General features: G+C 32.7%; 1 protein-coding gene across 2 annotated transcripts in view; it reads left to right on the forward strand.

Annotated features, from left to right (window-relative positions):
- The window catches only part of LOC142349565 (uncharacterized), a 511,473-nt gene that overhangs the window by 451,251 nt on the left and 49,669 nt on the right, over window positions 1-10,553 (forward strand). For both annotated transcript variants that reach the window (XM_075401206.1, XM_075401207.1), the window contains one exon: window positions 6,531-6,818. In XM_075401206.1, the coding sequence (XP_075257321.1) occupies window positions 6,531-6,818 (288 nt within the window). The remainder of the gene's footprint in view (window positions 1-6,530; window positions 6,819-10,553) is intronic.

The raw sequence follows: 10,553 nt of genomic DNA on the forward strand, positions 1-10,553 counted from the left end.
ATATATATATATAAATATATATATATATATATATATATATATATATATATATATATATATATATATTTATATATATATATATATATATATATATATATATATATATATATATATATATATATATATATGCTATTATTTATCGACCCGAGAAAGGGAGAAAGAGTTGGGGTTGGGGTAAGAATGACGAGAGGCTAGATTGAAGGGAAAGTTTGAGCTTCACTTTTGTTTGGTTCAATTGCTTTTGTGAACTCTAAGTGACATATTCATCAATGCTGTTGCTTCTAAGAAACAAATTTGACCTAAAAGGTTTTAGGCGCCCTTGTTTTTTCTCAAAATAGTGAAATTCACGGAAAGTTTTTTGGGCTGCAGGAAATGTTGCAGGACAATCGTTGACTGAATACGAACCGAAATGACGTCAACGACATCAAACGAAAAAACCTTGTTAAATGAACATGAAAAAATCTTGCTGTCTAAGTTTCACTGGTTGCTTGATCGTACTAATGCTTAAACGTTCCTTTATATATGGAGATAAAACATATTTGCATTTACATTCGAACTACAGTTTCCGAGATTTACTAAGTTTATAACGGCATTGTTGTCTTAACTTTGATTACTTTTGATTTTTTATTAGAATTGGCTTTGCGTTGATTATTTTTCAGAAAATCGATCAAACTTAATCAATTTTTGGCCTGTTATTGTATGTTTTTAGTCTTTCCTGTTTTTGAATTTTTCAGACCTGTTTGTCTCCTTTGCATGCTTAGTGCTGTTCTATAGGTGCTAATTTGCTCAGTAGACTCTTAACTGTGTGATGTACCAGTTTTTTAGTGAAATAAATGTATTAATTTTGTCTTCATTAAGTTTGTAATTTTTTTTGAAATTTCTTTATTAACTGTTGTTTGATATGTTGCATCCTTTTTCATTCTAAAGCAAAAATTGTTGATCGTATTTAACAAAGATTAAACGTTAAGATAAACCAGCATGTTTGAGTCCATCTTCTACATCGCTTTCGAGTTGTTCAAATCCTGGTGATGTAGTGGAATAAAATACTTTCAATTGTATTTTTTGTTGTACATAAGACATTCATGGCAAAGTTTGTATTGCTGAATGCATTGTTTGTGTCATCTTTTTTAGCCAAATTGATTTCATTATTTCGACTTTGATTCATTTCAGGTATATAAAATAAGATCCAATAATTTAGAATGAATAAGACCACGAGAATATTAGAACTTCAAGGGAGTTTTTGCCCGGTGGGACAACAGTTGGCCGAGTGCTGTGTTTCATTAAAGGTATTATAAACCAATGCTTTAGAGAAAAAATTATGACTATAGAAGACACGCACATAATTCTGCGCAAGCCCACCTTCAACGCGCGACAAACATAAAAGTCGAGATTTAACACTAAATTACTAGTTGAACAACATGTTGCCTTGAACAAAATTGATTTGATCAGATTGTCGAAATACTAAAAACAAAAACCTTTGAAAACAAATATGTAGAACGTTTGAAACCCATTTAACAGTCGATGCTTTAACAGAAATGCTAGAAAACATTCAGAGATTAAGAGAGAAAAATGTCCCGGCTCATTGTACCTTGCTTGACCTCTCAAAAGCATTCGATACTGTTGACCACAGCATATTGCTAGACAAATGTTCCAAATATGGTTTGAGAGGCAAAATCGAAGAGTTACTCAAATCTTATCCTAAAGATCGCAAACAATTCGTTCGACATAAAGGGAAATCTTCCTCAATTAAAAGATGGAGTGCGGAGTGCCTCAAGGATCGGTATTAGGACCACTTCTGTTTCTAATATATATAAACGATATCGTAGACATACCAAAGCACAATAATATTCTGTTATACGCAGATGACACAAACACATTTGGCAAATATGAGCAAACTGAACATACCATTGATCTGAAATTGATTTCCAGCTGGCTAGAGAGTAAACTGACACCAAATATGAAAAAAACACAACTACTTCTGCTAGGACCCAACAACGTATCAGACAAAAAACTTATTTGGAATGGGGAAGAAGTAGAGGAGAGCAAATGTGTCAAATATTTAGTTGTTAAAATTGACAACAAACTCACTTTTGAAGAGCACATAGACTATGTTCAAAAGAAATGTTACCAGAACATTTCGATTTTATATCAAACAAGGAAATATCTGCAAAAAGAATTACTTATGAAAATTTATAAACAATACGTTCAACCACAGTATTAATACGGAGTTCTAATATATGGCACGGCAAACAAAAGTGTTCTTGAAAGACTACAACATCAACAAAATTTCCTAATCAGAATAGTTTTTGGGTTCCCAAAACATAAAGAAGTTCGTAGTTGTAGATCAAAAAACAAAATCCCATCAATTTTTGAGCTACCTGTGTACGAACTTCTGAAACTTTCTAAGATTTTGAAAACAAAATCAGGAATGTTTTGAATCGCAAATTCTGCTGTTTTCAGCACCACCTAATTAATTAATATTTTTTAGTTATTGTAATTTGAACTGTTTTGATGTTGACAAGGTTAAACGTTTAAATTTTTAAATGGATTGTTTTTTTTATCGACTGTTTCCTGTCCAGAACTAAGATCAATTAACAACATACGAAACTCTTAAGTGGGCGATTGCTCCTAACCCTCCGGGCTAAAGAAAGCTAAATTTAGATACCCTCTTTATAAAAGAAATTAAAATCAAGACCTGCCTGTCTTTCGAGAGTAATCCATCCGATGTTTGACGGTTATGCAGTAGTTGTAGTTTGACACTTCGAAAAAATGTTAAAAAGTTCAATTCAATTCTGTTTTAATTCTAATGCCGGTGAGGGGGGGGTGATGGTCGTGTCTTCAGGTTATGTTTTTATAGTGGAGAAAGTTTGTGACATACTCTAGGCAACAAAAGCAAACGTTAAAATTGAGGTTTTACATGTTAATCATCCCGTGTTTGAAGCAGAAGTTTATAAAAGATACAAAGTCTTTTCGCCTGTTTTTTTTATTTATATTTCATTTCACGTATAGTTATCAGAAGTTTAACAGGTCGCAATTCAGAAGCACTGACAACAGCAGTTAGAGAGACTCCGGATAAAAGTGTCCCAATTGTTTTAAGCAGGAGTAATTTTAGTAGCATTCAAATACTTGCTTGCATTGATGTAGGCTTAATCAAGTTGAGCTGATGTGCGACTCAACTTAATGTTGCTTGCGGAAAACTTGCAAACGTTTATCCGGATTTCTTTTCTAATTGCTGTTGTCAGTGTTTCTGCTTCTAGAACTACTGATGATTGATACAAAAAAAAGAAACGACTTCGGATCGTTGGAAATTGGGATTCGAAAACATCCAGTTTGTCATAGACAAACTCGATTTTAACGTTTACTTTTGTGTACAAGTGTGGTGGTAAATTTGGCATCTCTGCTTGACTTAGTGAAAGAAACACTTGGACGTCAAAGTGCCTTTTCCCAGTTTCAGATTGTTGAAAAAATTTGTTCCGATAATTTTGCAGTTTTTTCCCATATGAAAAGCATGATTTCTCTGATTTTTGAAACGATAGAACGCGAATTAAAGATTAGTTTGGATTTTGTGCTTCATTTATGAAGACTAATCTAGCGCTCTTATATTAGTTGCTAATGATCAAGCCCTAATTGGTTAATTTTCTAGAAACAATTTGTTGAATGCCATCATTTCAATTTGGGGAAACATCTGCCGAGTGTAGTTAATAAGTTTGTGCAGTTGTTTTTTAATAGCCGCACAGCGATAGCTGAGGCTATTATTGGCCTTCTCTTGGTTTTTTTTTTTTTCGTCGTCATGATTTTTGTTACGACCATATGACGTCACAGCCACTTTTTGTTCATTCGTTCATGCAATTTCAACTGAATTGCATGTGTGACATCATTTTTCGCTCTTAGTGGAGCGAGTTTTTTGTTCATGCGCGTGATTAAATTTTTGGTCACACTTGACTTACCTCACTCTCAAAAATGACTTCCTCACTTTGAAATTGACTTTTATTTACTTTAATTCAAAGAGATAAGGTCAAATGGGTGTGTGTCACTCTAATTGAAGGTTATTTAAGATCAGCTAAAAGAGGCAGCAATAACTTATACATATTTTTAATCAAAATATAACAGATCAGCCTTCAATGAAAAGACGAATTTTTTTGGTCTGTCTTTTTTACTGTTTTTTTAGACTGCTGATCTACGGGTCTATTGCGGCTATTTTTAATAGCCGCACAGCGATAGCTGAGGCTATTATTGGCCTTCTCTTGGTTTTTTTTACGACTCGAAGAGGAGTATTGGTTTTCTCTCGGTCTTTTTTTTTTTTTTACAGGAAGTAGATTTGTTCACGCGGCATTTTGACCTAAAAGCGAAAGTGAGAAAAGCTGTCTTGGTGAACAGATTTTCGCTAAGCGAGAGAAGTTTTTTGATCATGCGCTTCGTTTATTGAATGACTTTTTGACTTTGAAAAGTAGTTTTTGACTGAATGGCACATATAGATAACCGTTTTAGCCGTTTTTTGGACTAAGTGGCCCTTTTTTTTTGCTTTTAAGTTGGTTTCTTATAGAAATAAAGTTTATTCGATACTATATTGAAATGTCAACCTCGGAAACTGATTCCACAGTGTTTTGCAGAGCCTGAAAATGCATTTCAAGTTGACAATTGGCACATATTTCTTGATTTTTTAGTTAATTCTTGGCTTTTTTTCTATTAATGTCTTCATTTTTGGATCTTTTAACCGTCTTTTTGTCAAAAATCAGTTAATATGGCAACTTCTGGTTGATAATTCCTATACTCAACGCCTCTTTCTACCTCGATGTAATTTTGTTTCATAAAATTGTACATATGCTAATCCGATGTTGGTGGTTTTTTTCCGCCTTTCGTCAGTTTTTTGTTTGTATTTTGGTTGTGATTGCTAGAAATAGTCTTTTTGTGCAACACGAGGGCCTTTAATTTCGTTTCAATAAAAGTTCAATCATTTTTTGGCGTTAGGATTTTGAAAAACAGTTGAAACTTTTTCATACATGCAGTCTTAAAAGTTTTTTGACCACTTTTTTGAAAAATGTTTCAATTTTTCGTATTTATGAATTCTTTTTTTTTTCCTATTTTTTGTTCTCTTGAGGAGAATAGATCTTTGTATCGGATGATTAGTTATTTTTTATATGTCTTGAATGCTGAACAATGCAATGTATTCGTTTTTCTTGAATTTTTTTTATTGATTTTTTACTTCCAAAAATCAAGAATGCGTTTTTGTTACCGTGTTCCTTACATTGTGCCCATATTGTTCACATTCTAGTTAGTATCATTCTATCTTTGTCCTGGCACCTACATTTTTTTCGGTATATTGATTTTTTCAGTTGTTAAAAATGAACGATTTCAGCTTTTTCTTAGATTTTCGTCATTTCTTTGGTTTGCATTTGATTTTATTCAATATAAGGCAGTACTGAGAGTTTGATAGCAAGCTTTTTCCACAATTTTCACTTAAGAATATTTACTGCAACTTTCTTCCGGCCTTGGTATTAATTTAAACGATTTGAATATTTGCCTTTGAATATTCTGCTGCTTATGTCTTTTCTATGATCAATTTAATTTCTGAATTAGTATGCAATCATATTTCCTAGCATATGTACAACAAGGAACAAGTGTGTGTTGTTTTTTGTCTTAATTGCACTGATTAGGAGTGTGATTATAGGTGTTTTCTGATTCTTAAATTTGAGCTTTCTGTTTTGAAAAGTTTTAACTTAGTTTTTAAGATTATTATCTGCCGTTTGCTTTCGCGATCTTTTTCAGATTAGAATCATGAGTTATTTGAGAGCAATTGATAACCTTGTCAGTTTTTCAGTCGATCATTTTTGTGACCTCTTTAATTATTTCGGTATTTTTAACGTTCTCAAACGTTTTCAATGATATAAAATTTTGCTGCATTTTGTTTCTCTTGGTGACAGTGGTTTAAATTTCACCAATTTTTAGAGCAGTCCTGGAGAGGTAGTGAGTTAATGGTTTAATACAAAAGGTAGTGGGTTCAGCTGCAATTACGGTTTTGTTAGTGAAGTTTTGACGCTTCGAGTCGCTTCCGGAATTCTTCCGGCTATGTTTTTATTTCGTCGTCATGATTTTTGTTACGACCATATGACGTCACAGCCACTTTTTGTTCATTCGTTCATGCAATTTCAACTGAATTGCATGTGTGACGTCATTTTTCGCTCTTAGTGGAGCGAGTTTTTTGTTCATGCGCGTAATTAAATTTTTGGTCACACTTGACTTACCTCACTCTGAAAAATGACTTCCTCACTTTGAAATTGACTTTTATTTACTTTAATTCAAAGAGATAAGGTCAAATGGGTGTGTGTCACTCTAATTGAAGGTTATTTAAGATCAGCTAAAAGAGGCAGCAATAACTTATACATATTTTTAATCAAAATATAACAGATCAGCCTTCAATGAAAAGACGAATTTTTTTGGTCTGTCTTTTTTACTGTTTTTTTAGACTGCCGATCTACGGGTCTATTGCGGCTATTTTCTGGCAATCTGCCAGCTATGTTTAACTTTTTCAGCAACGACCGGCGTTTTACAACGATCAAGCCTCCCGTATAAAAGATGAAATTGAGGAAAGGTCAAGGTCGAATGACCTGAAAGATCATTACGACACTGCCGTTCAGGAGATACTTCGTCTTAAAGATTTACTCGAGAAGCCGAGAGAAGAAAAGGAGATTAAGCTATCGGTGCCTAGATCTGTCTCCGCAAATAATCAGCTCTCGAAACTGCCAAGACCTGTGAAATACACTCTGCCTCTATCTGCTACACGAAGGATAACCCAATTGAACGAAAATGGATCAAATTCTGTAAGTGATTGCAGTTTGCTTTCTCCTGAAGTACAGAAAGTTCAGACAGTCAAAACATGCAATTATCAATATTTCAAATTAAACCGTTAATTCTTGTGAAACACGTGCACATTTCAAGCACTAGATTGATGCGCAACTTTTTAACTGTTATGGGCCAATCAATGCTTATACTGTTTGAGATTTTTTATTCCTTTAGATTTGGCGATATTTATTTTCATAGTGAGCTTGTATTGCTGCTGGATCTATTCTGACCCCCCCCCCCCCACCACCGTTGTATTTATGAGCCCAAATTTTTATTTATGTGTTGTTATATAGCACGTTACTGTGGAACCTTGAATGGCTGCTTGGTGGATAAATAGGAATTTGATTTTGACCTTGGACAGGAGGTCTTAGATATACTTCATGTTGAGGTAATTGCTTTTTTGTTGACGAATATCCTAGATAGTTCTGCTGGGGAAAGTTCAATTTCGCGTTCATTTTTATTTTGCAATTTTCCACAAGAACAGTGAAATTGGAAGTTTTCAATGAGAATAGTTAGTACAGCTCTAGTAGTTAAAAGAGTTTTCTACTAACTTAAGTGTTTTCAGCTCGCTTTTTTCAAAATAACGAATTTCATATGGTTTTCCATTTTCACTTTATTAAATAAGTCATTTAAAGAATGAAATTAATTGAAAGAGTCAGCAGACAGAAGACATGAGTGACGTGCTTTACGAAACATACCGGCACGCGCATGTTGCGAATACAGAATATTTTTGATTTTCAGAATAGGGAGAAATGGAATTTTTCACACGTTTGGGAATAAAGGACAATGTATTAATAATAATGTATTTGTTCCGACTCCCCTTGAGGGGGAAGGAACTATATACTCAAACGGGTTTTTTTTTGTTCAGTCAATTTTGGCCGATCGATATATTCATCGTAGAGAGTTGAGACTAGTATCATTAGAAAGCTGGTCCACCGTAGAATATGGAATTAAAAAGATTTTTTTTTCATTTTCATTTTTTACAGGGAGTTATCGAGGTTTAAGTTTTGAGAAAATAGTGTGAATTCCGGCGAGATTTTATTCACTTTTTCCGGAATTTTTGAATGAAACTTCGCCAATTTTGCTAAAATTTGTTAATTTTTTTAAAAGTGCTGTTGATTTTTATTTGTAAAAACAAAAACAGATCACAAGAATATTGTAGGCTATTTTTTTATTTTTTTTGTCAAAAATTCTGGCTAAACATTTCAAAATTAAGACTTTTTCTTCAAAAACAGCACGAAATAAGTTTCTTTAGTCCATTTCGATTAAATTTACAGGAAGTACAGACCCAAACAAAACTAACACAATTTGTTTAGACTCAAAAGGGGGCTTTTTTACTTCAAATTCCGTTGAAAGTGCTCTGTAATTAAAACTTCGCCGTTTTTTTGCTAAATTTATTCGTTGATTATCAAACAGGCAGCATCTTTTTGATTTTTTAACTAACAAAAAATCAATATCTATAACATTCGAATAATTAAGTGTTCTTGAAGAACAAACAGCATTAGCAGGGCTAGTTTTGGACCAATCTTGGACTGGTATAATCCAAAAATAATTCGGATTGTAAACAGTCGGACTTTTTTATTAAAAAAATTCGATCTCTTCTACAACAATTGAATAACAGAACATTTCAAAAAAAGCTCACTAATGATTGTTCCAAATGCTTTCCTAATTAGGTCCACATTATTGTATCTAGTTGATTACTTGAAAGCTTATGGCCGTTTTGACTATTAAAAGTATTTGATTTTCAAACAAATAATGACTTATTGAAAATTTTCCTCTATTTTTCTCTTTCTTTGGTCAACTTATAGCTTATTGTCCACAATGAAAGAATGCTTCTTCTTTCTATTGAAATCAATTTCAATCTTTTTTGCGGTTTTACGCCTTAAGTTATGGCTACTGGCTTTGATACAACTAGATATCAAAATTTCTTATTTTTTAGGTTTTTGCCCGTTTTTCACGTTTTCTAGTTTTGTCACATTATCACGTTATCGACAGTTCATACATCACATTATTGGCTTTCAAAAGAAGGCACAATTGATATTATTAAAATGCTTGAAGATATAGATGATGATTTTAACGGCTTCGACACTACTTTCTCGAAAAATTTAATTGGTTTTTTAAATGGTCTTTAACTGCCGTTTTTACTTTGTCTTTTTAGTCGTATGAAATTTTACTGTACAATGAACCGGTTTCATTGCTTTTTCATGGAAAAATCGATGAGACGATATTTTGATTTTAGTAGATAGCTGATAGCTTTCATGACTCTGAAAACAATTGTTTTCCAAATTAAAAAAAAAAACACTTTTTAAATTCGCAATTTTGTTCCTTTTATGGTCTGGTTGTTAGCTAGTCTCGTTAATTACAGGCCAATTATGACATTATTGTTGTCAAAGGAAGGTATCAAAAGGGGATTAGTGTCACACAATCTAAAGTTTTTAAAGAATTCGTTGACTTTACTGGCTTCGACACGAAAAAAAATGTAAATTAGTTTTTGATTTCTGTCATGTTTGACGATCTTTTAGCAGACACAAGACATATTCTGGATAAATTCAATTCTCATGAGCTTCTTCTGCAACAATATACGAAACTAATTAATTTTTTTGTTCTGTTATTAATGGCGTTCATGTCTTTGGAAATATTTTTTTTTCAAAAAAAAAATTAAATTGTTAATTATTTTTGCATTTTGTTTTCCATTTTTGTCTACTTGTTACCCAGATTCATTAATGAGAGGTCACATAATACATTATCGGTGGTTGCAGAAAGTGCAATTGAACACATTTTGATGGCCATAGTATGGCTTTGCGGTTCCGAAAGCGTTTTCTGGCAAGTTTTATTTGATTTTTTGTTTGTTGTCTATATGTTCTTTTTGTAACCGCGTAAAAAATTGAATACCGGCAGTTCTTAATTCCTTCTATGGAAGCATTGGTAACCTTACACCTATGGGATATTTCATTAGATTTCTAATGGTTTTCATTATTTCGAAATTAATTGTTTTAAAAAAAATAAGCAAATTTTTCAACTTTACTGTTTTTGTTCTTTATTGTCTAATTGTTACCAAGCCTTTTTATTGACCACTCCCTTATCTTTTCTGGTGAATTACAAGTTATTTTGTTTAATATAAGTTTTTTCTGACGGTATTTTGACTTTGTTATTAAGTTTTGTTTTTTAAAACGGACATGAAGATTTGATGTAATTAATTTTTGTTGTTGCTGTTATTTGATTTTGCTGTTCGTCTTGACTCGCTTGCTTAATATTTGCACATCTCATCAATCTAATTCGGCATTTTTTCTCCACCACAGTTATTTGCTTTGGAGACTTTCTTTTCGTTCATACAGCAATTTTTTAAAAAAATCTTGAGTTTTTGGGTTTTTCTATTTTTCTCATTTGGTAGACAATCAAGCCAAAATTGTGGATGAGCGGGGTCGAACCTTATGTGCGATCGCACATTACCGAGTCGCTTTGTATTCTAGACTCTTCAATTCAAAGATTTCAACTATCAACCACGTGATTGTTGTCTGGGACCAACTTGCCTGCAACCTAAGAATGTTTTGTTCTTCAAATTTTATTTTCTTTTTCCCAAGCAACAGGTCAAATAAACAATAATTGAGCTAATTCATAACCTCAGACTACACGGAAACACCACAAGGATTGTTTAAGTTTTTGATAATTCAGCCAAAGCTTGTATCTTGCTTACAAAGTTTTTAAAATAAGGT

The sequence above is a fragment of the Convolutriloba macropyga genome, chromosome 11, assembly GCF_964194025.1.
Source record: "Convolutriloba macropyga chromosome 11, txConMacr16.3, whole genome shotgun sequence".
Taxonomy (NCBI): domain Eukaryota; kingdom Metazoa; phylum Xenacoelomorpha; order Acoela; family Convolutidae; genus Convolutriloba; species Convolutriloba macropyga.